General features: G+C 41.0%; 1 protein-coding gene across 10 annotated transcripts in view; it reads left to right on the top strand.

The window, feature by feature from the left end:
- The window catches only part of Msp300 (Muscle-specific protein 300 kDa), a 135,175-nt gene that overhangs the window by 47,355 nt on the left and 71,043 nt on the right, over nt 1-16,777 (top strand). For 6 of the 10 annotated variants that reach the window (XM_066301872.1, XM_066301833.1, XM_066301882.1 and 3 more), the window contains 12 exons: nt 52-6,565; nt 6,732-7,020; nt 7,080-7,423; nt 7,477-7,692; nt 7,742-8,352; nt 8,935-9,009; nt 9,265-9,515; nt 9,577-10,288; nt 10,348-11,788; nt 11,912-15,966; nt 16,022-16,195; nt 16,311-16,421. In XM_066301872.1, the coding sequence (XP_066157969.1) occupies nt 52-6,565; nt 6,732-7,020; nt 7,080-7,423; nt 7,477-7,692; nt 7,742-8,352; nt 8,935-9,009; nt 9,265-9,515; nt 9,577-10,288; nt 10,348-11,788; nt 11,912-15,966; nt 16,022-16,195; nt 16,311-16,421 (14,793 nt within the window). The remainder of the gene's footprint in view (nt 1-51; nt 6,566-6,731; nt 7,021-7,079; nt 7,424-7,476; nt 7,693-7,741; nt 8,353-8,934; nt 9,010-9,264; nt 9,516-9,576; nt 10,289-10,347; nt 11,789-11,911; nt 15,967-16,021; nt 16,196-16,310; nt 16,422-16,777) is intronic. The other 4 variants (XM_066301853.1, XM_066301905.1, XM_066301862.1 and 1 more) reach the window with 2 other exon arrangements.

Here is a 16,777-nt window from a genome sequence, read left to right as displayed (position 1 = left end):
CTCCGTTTGATGTCTCAATATCTCAATTTTACGTTCCTTCTTAATTTTCAGTCCATCTGCCAGGACGCAGACAAAAAGCGCGACGACATGAAATGGCTGGTCCAAACACTAGATTATCTAGCATCACATTGCCCTGAGCACGAAGCCCTTGCTGAACAAAAGACCCTAGAAAACCTCATTCTCAGATACAAAAATCTGATTCCATCTCTCGAAATTACCATGACCAAGACCGAAACCATGTCTAAGTGTTACACGTATCGCCGGGAAGTCAGACAGATTTGCGAACTGCTTAAACAAGTTCGGGAACAGACGTCCCACAAGCCTCAAGTACTGGAGAAAATCGATGAAAGTGTCCGTCATCAAGAGATGACTGTGTCACACCTAGATGAACAAAGACCGCTGGTTATGACCATGCTTCAAAGAGGAAAAGAGCTTACTAGAGACGCGCATGCGCCTAGTTTCGTTGCTGATGAAGTTAAGACCCTTGAGTCTGGCTGGACTCAGACTTACAGTGAAAGCGTCTCAAGACTACAACAATTAGTCACCACCCAGCAAACTTATAGAACTTATCAGGAACATAGGAGAGATATTAATAAAGTATTAGAGAGAGTTGAAAGGGATCTAACAGATTCAAAACAACTAAGTATTGAAAGCACTCCTACAGATTTAATATCCAAACAGCAGCATGTTAAGCATCTGCAAGAGGTACGGAATGAAATAGCACCTTTGAGGGAACTAACCTCAAAATTGTCTCAAGACATCACTGCTCCCCAAAAGGCCCAACTGGAGAAGGATGTTCTTGAGGTAGAAAAACGTTTAGAGACCACTACAACAAATATCCAAGAGCAAATAGCCCTTTTACAGCATTACAAATCTCAATGGACCAGCTTTCAATCTCAGTTAGGGCAGCTTAAAGAATGGTCGTCACAAGAAGCTCCGCAGCTCTTATCTTCTGTACGCGACTCAAATATCGCCCCAGAAGAAAGAGTAGAGAAAACTCAGCTGTTACAATCCGAGATTTCTAAGAAAGAAATTGTGCTGGAACAATTAACTCAAGAGGCCTCAAAAACGTTCCAAAAAGAATCTGCAGACGCTCAAACATTGAAATCCGATATAGTTGCCTTACAAGATAGAGTAAGTGAGCTTAAATCCTCAGTTCAAAGTCAGGCAGCATTAGTTTCTCAAGATTTAGAAAATTGGAAAACCTATAAGGCAAGTTTAGAGAAAATCGCTCCGGCAGTGCAAAAAGTAGAGCTGAAGGTGCAATCGGGGCTCCCTAAGCCGGCTACTTTAGAGGAGGCTATAAAGCTTCAATCAGAGACGAAAAATTTTACTCAAGAGTGCCAAAAGCAGCTGCAGCAATTAAAAGAAATCGAGGTTTTGGCTGCCAAACTGGATTCTCCTGATGAGGTAGATTCAGTGAGAACTCGCCTGTTCAACGTTCAAGAAACTACCACTCAATGGAGCCATAAACTGGAGAAGTTGATCTCAAGTTGGGTTGAGCTGGACAAGAATGTCCAGCACTTGGAAAACTGGGTGTCGACTAATGAGAAAGTGTTGAGTGAGAAACCTGTAACCGACGTAGATAAACTAGAAAAAGAGCTAATACGGCTCAAACAGTTCAATAATGAAGTATCAGAGCAGCAAGGTAAACTGATAGCATTAACTCAAAGCGCAGATAATATCGCCTACCAAATAGCCCCAGAAGGGGCCTCTGTGGTCAAAGATCAAATACAAACTTTGAAAACTAAAGTCACAGACCTTGCTCAAGGTGTACGAGGCAAAATCAATCAACTCTCTGACGCCATTTTGGCCAGACATGATTTTCAAGCTCAAGTTGCTGACTTTAGCAACTGGCTGGATTCTCTGAATGCCAATACAGCACAGCTTGATGAGGTTCCTGCGAATAAAATCGAATCCGCCATTGAAAATGTACATTCATTACTGCAGGAACATGCAGAGAAGCAACCATTATTGCAGAAAATTTACGATGATGTGAAGGAGATTACGCTGAAGACTACCAAACAAGAAAACGAGCCTTTGAATGCCGAGTATAGTCACTTGGTGCAGGTGAATCAGGAAGTGGAACATAATCTTCAAAGCAAAATGTCTTCTCTCCAGAAGTGGAGTGAATTGCTGAACTGGCACACTGATAGTGTCAATCAGTTAAAACACTTAAAGTATCAGGTGGAGAATGAAAATTGCACTCCCGAGAAATTGAAAGACATGATCAAAGAATCAAACACGATAGTAGAGAAAATAATCAGTTGGAAGCAAGAGGCGCCTAAAATCGACGCAACTCATTCTGTGATCATTCTAGATAAGCAGACGGGACTACCCACAACTGCAGAACATATTGTCAGAGAAGTTGAGATTGAAGCTATTAATTTGAAGTCGAAACTCTCCGATAACTTAGAGAAAAAGCAGAAAGTAAAATCCCACTGGAACGACTTTACGAAGTTGCAGGAGAAATTATTATCTGAGATCGGCAATACTAAAACTCAGCTTGAAGCCATCAAAAGCACTGTGAAGCATTCCAGCGACCTGCCTCATGCTGTAGAGAAGCTAAATAATCTCCTTCAATCCCAGCAGGCCAAATCTGCAACTAAAGAGGAATTGAGACGCGATGCTTTGCAACTTATGAAGGAAGATGCTCAGCAAGTAGGCCCGATTCAGAACGCCGTGTCTGACATTGAAGGCAAATGGAACAAAGTAAACGAGGATATAAAAGAGGAAAGATTGCACTTGTCGGATATCATACAAGCCTGGAACGAATTTCAAGAGTCCAAAGACCAAATTGTTACTGAAATTGGAAAAATCGATAAATCAGTAGAAAGCCTGGAAACTCCGCAGGATCTAATTCAAGCAAACGTTAACGCAGAGAAAGCCAAAAAAGCTCAGGATGCCATAAAAAAGACTAAAACACTTCTGGACCGCGTAGAGAGCAAGGGCCAAACGATAATAAGGAAAACCGAGAAAATTCCTGGAATTGAGTCCGAGGTGAAGAGAGATTTGCAGATTGTTAATAACGTTTGGTCCAAGATATACGAGAAGATTGTCAAAACAGTTAACTCAACGGAGTCTCAGTCCACAATTTGGAGACATATTGATGAAACGAAGACCACTTTGCTCCAATGGCTGAGCACTCAGAATAACGCTATAGTATCAGCGGCTCAGAAACCTAATGAGACTGAAGTGGCTGCAGCAAGATTGGCAAAATACAAAGAAGAACTTCCAGCGCATCAAAGATTATTTCAGAGCATCCCACACAAATACGAGCAGTTGGTAAAGTTCAGTGATGGAAAAGAGGTTCCCACTCTTCAAACTCTCATCAAAGTCTTGAAGGAGCAATTTACAACTGTTGCAGAGAATGCCAGTACCTTAGAACAGGCCAGCACAGCATTTGAAAAGCAGGAGAAAGCGATTAGAGATGACATCAAGACTGTTGGTACCTCTCTTTCCTCTCTGAGAGAGGAGGTTATTAAATGTGAAGACTTTTCTGGTGATAATGTGAAGATTTTGGAAAGGCTGGTAAATATCAAAGTTTTGGAAAAAGACTTGGAGAATCAGCAGCCTAATTTGGGAATCATAGACGAAAACATTAGACGCATGACTGAGACATACTCAAACTTCGGGGAGAGCTCTACAATAAAAGAACAAGAAGCTCTGAAGAAGCGCTATAAAGGCATTGTGGCTCACGCTAATAAAGTTGATAATGCATTATCAGCCTTCCTAAAGAAGTTCCATAACGACAAATATGCAGCTCTGCAACGAATTATTACAACTCAAAGAGAGAAAATTCAATGGTGTTTACCTGATACTACAAGCGATAAATATAACCTCCAAGTCAAACTTGGCTCTCTTAATGCTATTGATACTGCTTTAGACGATTGCCAGAATCGCATGGTAGAACTAGAGAACTCCTTGAAAATGCTGGGGCAAGTAGAGTCTCCAGAATCTCTAAGGCTCTTAACAGCAGAAAAGGATTATCTCCTGTTGGAGTTGAACAATTTGAAGCAAGAGTTCAATAAGGCGAAAGAGGCTCTTACCAAGAACATAGACATTCAAGGACAATACGAAGATTTGGCTGATAAAGTCAATAATTGGCTTAAAGATGTTGAGAATAAGGTGAAATCTGAGAGTTCTGTGCAGATGGATTTGGACAGTCTGGCTGAAAAACGAGAGGATATTAAGCGAGTCTTAACAGAAGTCCAGAACTTTCAGCCAGAAATTAATCGTCTGAGTGCAATCAGCGATGAGCTTATTAAAGACATCCCTGATACTAGAGTTCCGCAATACGTTCAACATTTGAACAGTAGATATCAATCTTTGAACAAGTTTTTGCAGACGTACTTGAGCAAGTTGGATGAACTGGACAAATACCAACAGATCTATAGGAACAGCGTTAAAGACCTGGAGAATTGGTTGGATGATGTTGGTGAGAAGGTGAAACGCTTCTCAAAAACATCTCAGAGGCCTAATCAAGCTATTTTAGAGGAGCTAAAGAAGTTCAATTCAGAAAAAGAAAAAGGACAATTGCTTTTGGGCAAAGCTGTTAGCAGTGGCGAAGCCCTATTTAGCGGAATTACCCCAGAAAATCGAGATGCGATTAGAACTGAATTGAGGACTTTAAGGACTAGATCTGAGGACTTGATTGGCCAGGTCAATCAAATTTACAAGAACGTTGAGAACTCACTAACTCAACGGCATTCATTTGACGATAGCCTGCAGCAAGTCAACTTATGGCTGACTGACATTAATCTGAAGCTCACTGACCAACCTACACTCGACGCAACTCTCTCAGAAAAGAAACAGACCCTCTACAACTACAAAACCATCGGTCAAGACATAAACTTGCATAAAAACATATTGCAACAACTTCAAGAAAAATTGTTAAGCATTTCTGATGGAGATTCAGAAAACAAGCTGAAGCAAAACGTTCAGGTTGTGAACCAACTAGCTTCAGATGTGAGCAAACGAATTGAGCTTTCTGAGGATTACGTTAGCAACCACGAGTCCTACAATCAAGCTATTGAAAAGTGCCATGATTGGCTTAGTGCCCTCACAGCTGAGGCTGCTCTTTTAGTTGACGAGTCTTCCAGTGAGCCCACTGAGAGCAAGCTGACTATTGTGGAGAATCTGTTGGCCCAAAAAGACGAAGGGGATAAGATCATTGAAGCTTGCAGAGCTCAGCTCCAAAGTGTGTTGGTTCAGACTGCACCCGAAGGGCATCCTCCTCTAATCAACAGTTTTCAGGACCAACTGAAATCCTGGAATTTGTTCTTGGAGCTCTGCACTGATGCTAAAGAAAAACTGAACATTATTTCGAGCCAATTTGCTGAAGTCGGAAGGATGGTTGATACTTTGGATAGTTGGCTGAAATCCAAGGAGAATCAAGTGAAGGACCAGAGTCTAAAAAATACAGAAGAAGCCAAAAGAACTCATTTGGATAAATTGAGAGTTTTAGAGAAGGAGATTATATCTAAAGAGCCTGAGTTTGCAAATTTCACTGATGCCATCAAGAACTTAAAAACCGATGCGAAGGTATCGCAACTCAACACTCGCTACCAGAGCTTGAAAAACGCAATTAAAGAAAATATTCTACGTTATGACGGATTTGTCAAAGATCACTCAGAGTTTAATAAGGAATATGCAGAATTTTTACAATGGATTTCAGATAAAGCGGAACAGCTTCAGGATTTATGCCACATTGTCGGAGACTTAAATGTGTTGCAACAACGACAGAATGAAGTACGAAATCTCATAGATGAGAAAAACAGACGTAGTGTTGAGTTCGAGGATCTTATCGAAAAAGGAGAAAAACTTTATGTTCACACATCTCCAGATGGGCGAGAGATAATTCGCCAGCAACTCAGAAATATCAGAACAATCTGGGATTCTTTAGGAGACGACTTGCAAATAGCCACCAATAAACTGGATCAGTGCATTCTCCAGTTCTCAGACTTTGCAGCCACTCAGGAGCAACTAACCAAATGGCTTAAGGATGTGGAAAAAGGCATGAAGCAGCACACTGAACTGAAGTCCACATTACAAGAAAAACGGGCTCAACTCCAGAATCATAAAATCATGCACCAGGAAATCATGTCTCATCAACAACTCGTTGAAACTGTTTGCGATCGTGCACAGCATTTGGTAGATCAGACTCAAGATCAGTCTTTAAATGCCTATCTACAATCGATTAAGCTGCTCTTCTCGAGCATTGTAGCAAAGTCCGAGGAGCTGCTGCAAGGGCTGGAGGACTGCGTCGAGAAGCATCAGGATTATAACAAAGAAGTAGACGCATTTAGGGATTGGTTGACGCAGCAAAATTTGAAATTGAGTCAATATGATAATGAAGCTGGGGACAAGGTAGAAATTGCCAAAAGGATTGAGAATTTAAAGGCTTTGAAATCGCAGAGTGAGGATGAGGGATTGGGAATGTTGGAGGGACTGAAAAGTGGGTGTGTGGTGGTGGGAAAGAGCACCGCACCTAAAGGGGTTGATATGATAAGGGCTGAATTGGCTGAGCTTCAAGGGCAACTTCTGCAGCACTTGTCAGATATTGGTGAGTATAAACCTGTGTCATAGCAGTGCATGCTTCATTCAAATTTTATCCAAGAACCACAAAAATCGTTAATATTCATGATTAAAGACATTTTGAGATAAATATCTGTCTATGTAGAACTTTCCGTTTTTATTTATTCGATCCTCATCATGCCCAATTATTACAGACTCTTTGCTCGACAAACAACACAGCTCAATAGAAAAGTGGGATGACTACGAGAAAACCTTGGAGAACCTCAACCAGTGGCTGCAAAAGAATGAGGCAGCTTTCAGAAATCAACCACTGCAGGCTTCTTTACCAGAGAAAGTCGCGCAACTTGCACAATATCAGCAGAAACGCCAGGAAATCGAGGTTAAGGAGAAAGAAGTCGATCAGTTTATTGATAGGGCTCACGCCCTTTTACGATCAAGTGGCGTGCAAAAAATTAAGCCGGTTGTAACCCAATTTAGTGTCAGGTTAGCAAGTGATTAATATTAATTTAATATTACCTAATACATTGAAATATTTGAATTAGGTACCAAAACTTGCTGGGATTGTCCAAAGATGCCCTAGATAGATGGGGAAGCATTGTGGATGACCATAAAAAATACCAGCAAAAGCTTGAAGATACCTTAAGATGGTTACAGCCTTTGGAGGATCAACTTGCAACGCTGCAAAGAGGAGAATTAGCTGATAATCCTCAGGCTGTTGCACAAAGGATGCAGATCTTGAGGTCTGAGAAGGAGCAAGGAGAACCAAAGATCGGTTCTTTGTCATTGCTTGCAGAGAGGATTTTACCCGATACTGCGATGCCTGGAAGAGAAACTATTAGAAATGAGTTGAAGGATGTTAGAGAGAGATGGGAGAAACTCTCTGATGGTATGAATGATATTATAATATTTGACACATTGGGTAAGTTTTCTTTCTTATAGGAATAATAGTCCAGCAAAAGCACCAAGAGGCGCAAACTTTACAATTGTCCAGCTACAAGGACATGCTTCAGCAAACCTTGGCTTGGCTGGAGACGATGGAAAAACAAGTGAAACTTGACATTTCGTCTTGGACTTCCATCCAGGATGTCAGGGGAAAGCTACTTAAGCAGAAAACGTCTTTACAGGAAATAGTTCCTTACAAGAGAGTCGTAGATGGTAAGTTCCAGCTTTTCTATAGGTATTTGTCAAAAAATGTATTTTTAAGGAATTACTGAGAAGGCATCGTCACTCATCAAACTAACCAACAACAAAGACCACATAACAGACATAGAGAATAACATTGAGTCCATAAATCAACGCTACGACAACCTCCTCTCAATCGTCCAGAACAATATTAAGCAATTGGAAAGCTGTCTGGAATCATACCAGCAATTCTACGATCTCTTGAAGACCCAGCAAGATAACCAGAAGCAGCTTTGGGATACGTTAAATTGCTACGTGGATTACAGCGGAAATAAGCCGATGATTGCAGAGAGACTTTCTAATGTAAATGAGCTGGAAGACAGTCTTCCAGAAGTGGGAATCAAGCTTAAGGAATTGGAAAACTATACCAAAAATAATATATCCATGCTGCCTGCCCGGGCCCAAGAGGCGATGCAGAGGGACGTGGCAAATCTCAAGGCCGATGAGGACAAGTTCCATGGTACTTTAGTAGACGTTAAGAGTGCACTGGAGAATAGATTGAAGCAGTGGAATGACTACGAAATCTCCATGGAGAGGCTGATGGAGTTCTTGAAGGAGTCGGAGCAGGCGTTAAAGAGTTATGAGCCGAAATCTACGGAGGAGGAAAAAAAGGAACAATTTGGAAAATACCAGGTATGCAAAGAGTTGTTGTTGAGTGATTTTCTTTTGGAACTTCGAATGCCGAATCTTGTAAGTAACAAATTGCTTCGAAAATTGATTAAGAAAGGTACATGATGACTTGACTTGAATATTGACGAAAGTTTCATTTATTTAGAAAATGCTCAGAAATTCAAGGGTCAAAAGTATCACTACATACCTTCACGAGAGGTTTTAAAATTAGTGCTGCATTGAGTTCGTATTGTCATTTTTCAGGGAAAATTTAAGTTAATTTAGACAATTCGGGTTGGTTCCGGTTTTGACTTTCAGATAAGGTGTTAAGATTTTTAGTGATTTTTAAGAATTTAGTAATTTATCTATCCTAGTCGAGGTTATATGAGGTCAATTAAAGATTTGAGGAGCGTTTTGGGATCATCTTGAGTCTATGTTCCTTTTGATTATAAATACTTTCAGCTTTTCGAATTTTGTTCAATAAAAGCAACCAACAAGTTACTAAAGAGACGATATCTTGCCTCATATTTCGATTCTTTTCGAGATTAAAATTAACGCATTAACTGACATATGATTGCGAATTTTAATACACTGCTTCTCCTTTAGATTTTATCAAAATCCATAGAGGCTTTTGCTCAGGAGCTTAAAGAGTATATTTGCATCGGAGATCGTCTCAAGCAAGTAAGACAAAGTCGCAATTATCCAGTCTTGGTCTCTATTCTGTCTTATCTTCACAAATGCAGAAGTCTTTTCTGTTATTTTATTTAACTCACAGTAAAATGCCACGTCTCCACATCTTTCTAACTCACTATGTGTTTCTGTTCCTTCTAGAATTTCTTCCAGGTGGTGGTTTTGAATGTTCCTCAATAATTGAAGCGAAGTTGATGTTTGCCCTTATAAACGCATTTTAACTTAAACTTGAATTCGATATTGTAGGCTCTCATCACCAACCTGAAGCAAAACAAGAGCGATTTTGATAAAATCTCCGACGATTCAGCTGAACTGGTTCTAACCAGTGGCGACACCAGAATCTGCATCAGCATCCAACAGATCACCTCCAGGTTCCAGTCGGTGCAGGGCACTGCCAAGGAGATTGTTAAGAAGTGCGAACAGGCTTATACAGACCATAAAACCTACAACGAGAAGTATAAGCAGTGTTTAGGATGGCTGGCAAGTGCTAGGGCGAAGTATGAATTATTGGGCTTAAATAGTTGTGAAGTCATAAAATATTTGGTAATAATTTTACAGGTTTGATTCTAGTCAGGAAACCATGAGAAACGCCACTCAAGCTACTCTGTCTGACCAAGCAAAGATCATAGAGGACCTGTTAGCACAGAAAACCAGCTCCTCACTACTCCTCAATGGCACTATTGAAGCTGGAGAAAAACTATATCCTGCCACCTCTCCTGAAGGTAGAGAAATCGTGGCTCATCAGCTAGAAGAGCTGCAACAAGCCTTCGATTCCCTCTTTGATGAAATCAGCCTGACTGACAGAGACTTGAAAGCCAAGCTCAACATTTGGTCAGAATTCGATAGCAGTCTGCAATCAATGGAACGATGGGGCAAGGAAATAGAGAAACTTCTTCCTCAGGAGATCGAGCTGAGGGCAACATTGGAAGAAAAGAAGCAGCAGCTGCAGGCCTACAGAAACTTGCTGCACGACGTCACCAGTCATCAACAAAATGTCGTGGATTTGCGCAGCAAAGTGGAACATCTTCCGGAGAAGAACGAACATATTGAAAAAGAGATACGCGGTATTGCTGATCATCATGGCAGAATGGTGAAGAGGGCTCAAAATTTCGTAGAGAGGTATGAACAAATTGTGAGCGATCATCAGCGGTTCGATAAGGCGGTGCAGGAAATCTGTGAATGGGTAGACTCGAAGGAGGCTTCGGTCATCTTATGGGGAGACATCAATTTGGAACGAGTTTCTCTGTTATCCAATTTGGAGAGGCTTAAAGTAAGTTGGAATGTATAAAAATTGGTGCCCCTCAAGTATAATTTTATCAAAATTTTTAGAAATTAGCAGTGTCAATAGAAGAGGATGAATCCAAATTAGCCAATGTCAAGTCATTATCAGACCAAGTAATACCAAATACCATAGATCACGGACAGTCTAACATTCGCAGCCAAGTAGACACCACCCAACAGCAATGGGTGGCCCTTGTGTCCAACATCGAAAAGGCAATCATCCAGTTAGAGGCGAAACTTCAAAACTGGCAAGAATATGAGAAACTTAGAGACGGCTGCTTAGCATGGATGAAAGAGACTGATAGTAAGTTGCACTCTATTGACTTAAAACCAACGTTGCCCGAAAAGGAGAAGCAGCTTGGAGTGCTAAAGAACTTACAAGGCGAAATTAAAGCGAAAGAACTTGAGATTGATCAGGTAACTGAAAGAATTCAACAGTTGAACCAAGGATTCTCCAACAGGCCTTCGCAAATCTCCGAACTTGGAGTAAAATATCAACAGATATGCCAGAAGGTCAAGGAACAAACTTCTAAGTGGCAACAGTATGTGAACACACACCACACCTTTAATAATGAGGTGGAGCAGTGCGAGCATTGGCTTGAGGATTTGAACAGTAAACTTTCTTATTGTGCAGCTGTACAGACTGCCACACAAAAGGAACTGGAAAACAAATTGGAGACGATTCAAGGTTTGATTCTGAATAAAGAAGAAGGTTTTAGCACTATTCAGAAACTGGTAGAACTGGCGCAGAGCGTTTTGGCTAACACTGCTCCGGAAGGTCACGATGCCATCAATCACACTTTGGCCAATTTGCAGAGTGAATGGTCTAACATTGCCACAAACATGATCGAAACCAAAGCATTGATCGAGGATGCTTTGCGCAAATGGGCAGGACTTTTAGAAGAGATCAATGCGTTGGACAAGAAGATCGAAAATCTGGAATCTCAGTATAACGATCTAAGTCAACTTCTGGCAACTGCCTCAGAAAAAAAGACTCAATTAGACAGGATCAAATCTCTAGAGGAAAAGGTGCGATGCGAAAAGATCGAAGTGGATGCACTTAAAGCTCAAGCTGCCGATATTCTAAAGAGCAAGAGCTCAGAGGAGGCTGCAATTAAAGCAAAAGAAATGCTTGACAGATTCGATGATATATTTCAGAAAATCCAGAAGCTGCTTCATGATAAAGAACAACAATATAAAGATCATAAGACCTATAAAGAAGCTTATGAGGAAGTGCAAGTTTGGATGACTAGAGCGCAAGAGAAAGTGCCTCAACTGAAGCAAAGGCCTATTGGAGATAAATTGTCAATTGAGACATTCTCAGGACCTTTGGATCATTTGTTGAACAAGCAGGCTCAAGGGGAAGTGCTGCTGGAGAATTTGGAGCATACTGCTCAGGTGGTGATTCCTAATACCAACGCTCCAGGTCAAGAAGCCATTAAGAACGAAATAAGGGCATTAAGGGAGAGCTTTGAACGATTGTTTAAAGGTAGGTTGTTTCATACACTGTAACAAATTCATTTTTTGCTTAATATTTTTTAAAACATTTTCAAAAATCATGTTAAAAAAATTAATGGCGTAACAGCAATTTTTTTAAACTCTAATTTTCCAGACTTGAAACAACAACGCGAGCAACTTGAAGTGGTCCTAGTGCACTGGCGCGATTACAAAGATGAATTTGAAAAAATCTCCGATTGGCTGCAACAAATCTCAATTTTGATCAAAAACCAAAAAATAGCGTTGTCCTCTACTTTGGACGAAAAAGAAAAGCAAGTGAAGGACGTCAAAGACATCCTTCAGAATCTTGTCGATGGCAGGGGTCAAGTCGATAAGCTCAACGACTCGGCCAAGACTTTGCTTAAATCTCCCTTAGAAACTCATGTGAACAACCAGCTGCAGCAGCTCAATTCTCGATATCAAGTAGAGTTAAATACCGCAAAGGACGTTCTCAAGAAAGTGGAAACTAATTATGAGCAACACAAGGAGTATGTAGGAAATTTGGAGAAAGCTCGGAATTGGATCGACAATGCACGAGACATAATTTCTGAGTGTTCTGAAGCAATTTCCAATAGCAACAAAGACAATTTGCAGCAACATTTAGACCAAATCCAAGACTTGATAGGCAAGAGAGAGGAAGGGCAGAGCTTAGTACATGCCACAGTAAATTGCGGAGAAAAAGTGTTGCGTAATACCAGATCTGATGGAAGAGACGCGATCAATGACGAAATCAAAGAGGTTCAGAGCGATTGGGAAAGAATAGTGAAGAAAATGTCTACAGTGAAAGTTAATTTAGAAACAGCACTGCTGCAATGGGCCGATTATGACAGCTCTTACAATCAGCTACAACAATGGATTTCTGAGAGAGAAGCGAAACTGCAGCAAGTCACAGAACCGAAGGCCGTGAAAGTCAAAGGTCAAGGGGGGCTCAGTGCTCTTCCAATTGGGGAGCGAAAGGCAACTTTAAGGGAGACAGGTAGTATTGTTCAAGACATAGTTTCCTTTGAACCAATGATCCAGTCGGTAACATCGAAGGCTGAGGACTTGAAACAGGCGGCTCCAGCCTCAGAAATCTCATCCAAATACGAAACTTTAACCAAGCAAGCTCGAGAGATATATGCTAAACAAAAAGCTACAGTAGAGCAGCATCAAGCTTTTGTAGATGCTGCTAATGATTTTGTGCAATGGATTCGCTTAGCCAAGGAGAAGCTTGGAAAATGCGCTGAACCTATGGGAGACAAAGAGGCTTTAGGAAGCAAGCTATCGCAAGTAAAAATACTGCACAATGAACTTCCTATCGGACAGAAAAAACTAGAAACTGCTCTAGAAGAAGGAGATAAGGCATACCAAGATGCTGATGATGTGGACAAGGAGATTATTGAAGAAGAAGTTGCCCTACTCCAAGATGAGTTCGACAATTACGTTGAGCAACTAGGTAACATTAAAAGTTTATTGGAGAATGGCATTGTTAAGTGGACAGAATACGAAGAACAATTCCAAGATGCCTTGAAATGGCTAGGCCAACAGGAGAAAATAGTGCAATCCTTCAATAAGCTGCAGGACAGTCTAGAGGAAAAACGAGCTGTATTAGAACAATTCCAGCTGCACCTGCAAACCCTATTTGACTGGCAATCGGAGTTAGATAGACTTAACATGAAAGCCCAACAGCTCTTAGAAACATGCGCAGATTCACGTGTTAGTAATGCAATTATGCAGCTTTCTACTAAATACAATGCCATCCTCTCGATGGCAAAAGAAATTATGAGGCGCCTGGAACTTTACTACCAAGAACACCAACAGCACAGCGCTCTTTACCAAGAGTGCCAGGACTGGATAGATAGAACCCGGGATAAGCTCAATGGCTGCACTGATATCCCCAACACTTTAGCCGAAATCAACAACAAACTATTAGTAGTGAAGAACATTCGAACTTCAATTGAGCAGGGCCAGAATACTCTTCGCTACATAAATGAATTGAAGGAGCGAGTAATCATGAACACTGAGCAATCCGGGGTTGGTAAAATCCAAGAGGATACAGACAATTTGAAGCAGGACATGGAGAAGTTGGTCAATGACGTGAATGATCTTAGGAATAAACTGCAGGCTAGGGCTAGTCAGCTGGAGGAGGGGCAGAAGCTTCTGAGCCAATTTTTGGATTGGCTGCAAGACCAGGAGAATCAGATGCAGTTTGATGATCTGTACGCCAATGAGCTCCATGAGAAAAAAGCAAAACTGGAAAAGTATAAGCAAGTGCAAAAAGAAATCACTACCAACAATGGGTTGCTTGAGAAATTACAACCCAAGAATCAGGAAGATAATAGCATTCCTGATGAAGAAATAGAGAGGGTCACCAAAAGATATGAGAACTTGAGAGAGAAGCTGCAGAAAGCAGTTTCAGATTTGGAAGTTCAAGTTGAAGAGCACGATCAATATAAAACATCTTATAATAAAGCTGTGGAATGGATTAGGCGGTTGCAGCTTGATATCCAATCTTGCTCAAATCTTCAAGACGAACTTCCACAAATCATCGAAAAAGAAGCTAAAGCTGAACAAATTACTAGCAATTTAGGAGAACTAGACGACTTGGTAAACAAAACTATCAAAATGAGCATTGATGTAATGAAAACCACAGGGGAGGAAGGCAAAGACACTATCAGAGATGAAATAGAGCAGCTCAATTCTGAGTGGGAAGGGCTTCAGTATATTTGCAGTGAAGTTAAGAAGAATCTAGGCAAGTGCAAGGAGGCTTGGAAGGACTTTAAGAGCAGCAGCGATGCTGTCGCCAAGAGCATTCAGCAGTTTAGTAGCCAAGTTGAAACAGAGAGAAGTAGAGATAATAAGAAACAGGAAGACTTGGAGCGTTGTAAGGCTTTGTTGGCTGAAATAGAGTCTTTGAAGCCCAACTTAGAAACCCTCTCTGATTCTTGCGAAATCCTCATGGAGCTGAGTGCAGTAAACTGGGTGCGTGATAAAACTGTGCAGCTACAATCGACTTATACCAATCTCCTCACCGACGCTCAGAGCCTCGTTTCCAAAGTAGAGAAAAATCTTTCAGACCACACAGAATTCCTCAATGCTAAAATCGCCTTGGACGAATGGCTCCAAGCTAAACATGCAATTTTGCAGCAGTGCGTAGATATCGGCAGTGAATCAGATGTTAAAGCCAAGTTGATAAAGGTCCAATTACTTTCTGCAAGTTTAGATGAAGGCCAGAAACTGCTTTCAAATCTACAGGATGCTTTTGCTAAAGTCATCAATACTGCCTCTTCAGAGAAGCAAAATGAATTGCGTGAAAGCACTACTGCTTTAAGAAATAGCTGGGACCAATTGAACATGGAATCGAAATCTATTGAAGCCAAGTTGAAGGCTGCTTTGACCAGATGGGCCGGTTTCAATGAGGCTGTTAATACCCTGCAGAAGTGGTTAAATGGAGTGGAGAAATCTTTGGCCAAAGTTCCGAATACCAAAGGGGAATTGAGTGAGATGAAAACGGTGCTGGAGAGATACAAACATCTACAAGATGAGATTTCGAAGAAGAGGGAAGATTTGAATAGGATTACTGTCGAAGCGAGGGAATTGAGTGCGTTGTCTGAGCAGCCTGAGGTATTACTGCAAATATCGAACTTAGAAGTTCGTTTTGAGTCAGTTTCTTCACTCTGCAAGAGCCTGCAGGATGCTGTAGATGCGGAACTACAAGAATATATAATCTACCAGCAAAAATTACAAGACACTGAGAAGTGGCTGCTGCAAGTCTCCTTCCAATTAATGGCCCACAATTCTCTATACATTACCAACAGAGAGCAAACAGAAGAACAAATTGCCCAACACGAAGTGCTGTTGAAGGATATCCAGAATTACCGCAGTGTAATAGATGATGTTAAGGACAAGGGCAGCAGCCTTATTGACAAATACGTGGGGCAAGCTCCTGCAGTTAAAGACAATATCGAAAGACAGCTGGTCAACGTCCAAGATAGCTACAACTCACTGTTACAAACTGCGCTACAAATCAAGAGCAGGCTTGAAGACTCTCTGGCCAAGTTCAAGCAGTATGAAGACACCCTAGAAAGCATCATGAAGAACTTGGACGAGTACGAACCGATTGTGGATCAGGAACTAGACAGACCTATTGACAGCCTCAAAGAGGCCAACGAAGCACTGGAAGTTGCTAAAGTAGGTAGAATATTGGTCTTAAAAGGCCGAGTTGATGTTGTAAAATATTTTTCAGTCCCTCCATGCAAAATTGCAAGCAGAAAAAAACAAACTTGCAGTTGCCGTTCAAGCCTGTGAAGATGCCACAGCCTCAATCAGCAGACCCAGCAGCCCCAAAGATGCATTACCTCCCCCGGTTCCTATTAAGGAGCTGGAATGCAGGGCTCGACTTGAAGACCTTATTGATCCGGTGAGTTTCGTTGATTTGCAGTATTGTGCTGTTAGGTAGTTTGCTTTTTAACACGTTACGTTTGGTTTTTATTTAATTGTGCACTGCTTGTTTGCTTCGCGAACACCATTACTAGACTTACAAGCGATCGGCAAGTTCAGAAGACTCAGACAGCAGGCTGAAGTTGCTTTTGGATCAGCTTTTTACCGGAGATTTCGTTTACAGAGTTGAATCTCAGATCAATAAGGTTAGTAGCCTAAAATTGCTTAACAATGTTATATGGTAAGTAGTTAAGCTAAGAAATGAGATTTACAGTCAACTATATTTCTTTGAAACGGTTTAACTGAGAGAAAAATCATCAGACAAATAGGTTTATTTTTGGATAATCGTATCTGCGGCAAAAAGTTAGAAACGAGCGTGCGCTAATTTGCGTTATCGCACATACCTGCGAGCTGAAAACAAAACATTACTGCACGCATTTCAAAGTGACATATGTCACTGTGAATTTTTTTTTATAGGTATTTGACATTGTGTCAATGACATTGACACAGACAGGTGGAAGAAAATTTTGTGTGCGCATGTACACATTTCACTTGACGCTAA

Source organism: Euwallacea fornicatus, chromosome 1 (genome assembly GCF_040115645.1).
Source record: "Euwallacea fornicatus isolate EFF26 chromosome 1, ASM4011564v1, whole genome shotgun sequence".
NCBI classification, from domain to species: domain Eukaryota; kingdom Metazoa; phylum Arthropoda; class Insecta; order Coleoptera; family Curculionidae; genus Euwallacea; species Euwallacea fornicatus.
Note: the sequence above shows the minus strand (reverse complement) of the source record. Positions and strands in the feature narration are given on the sequence as shown.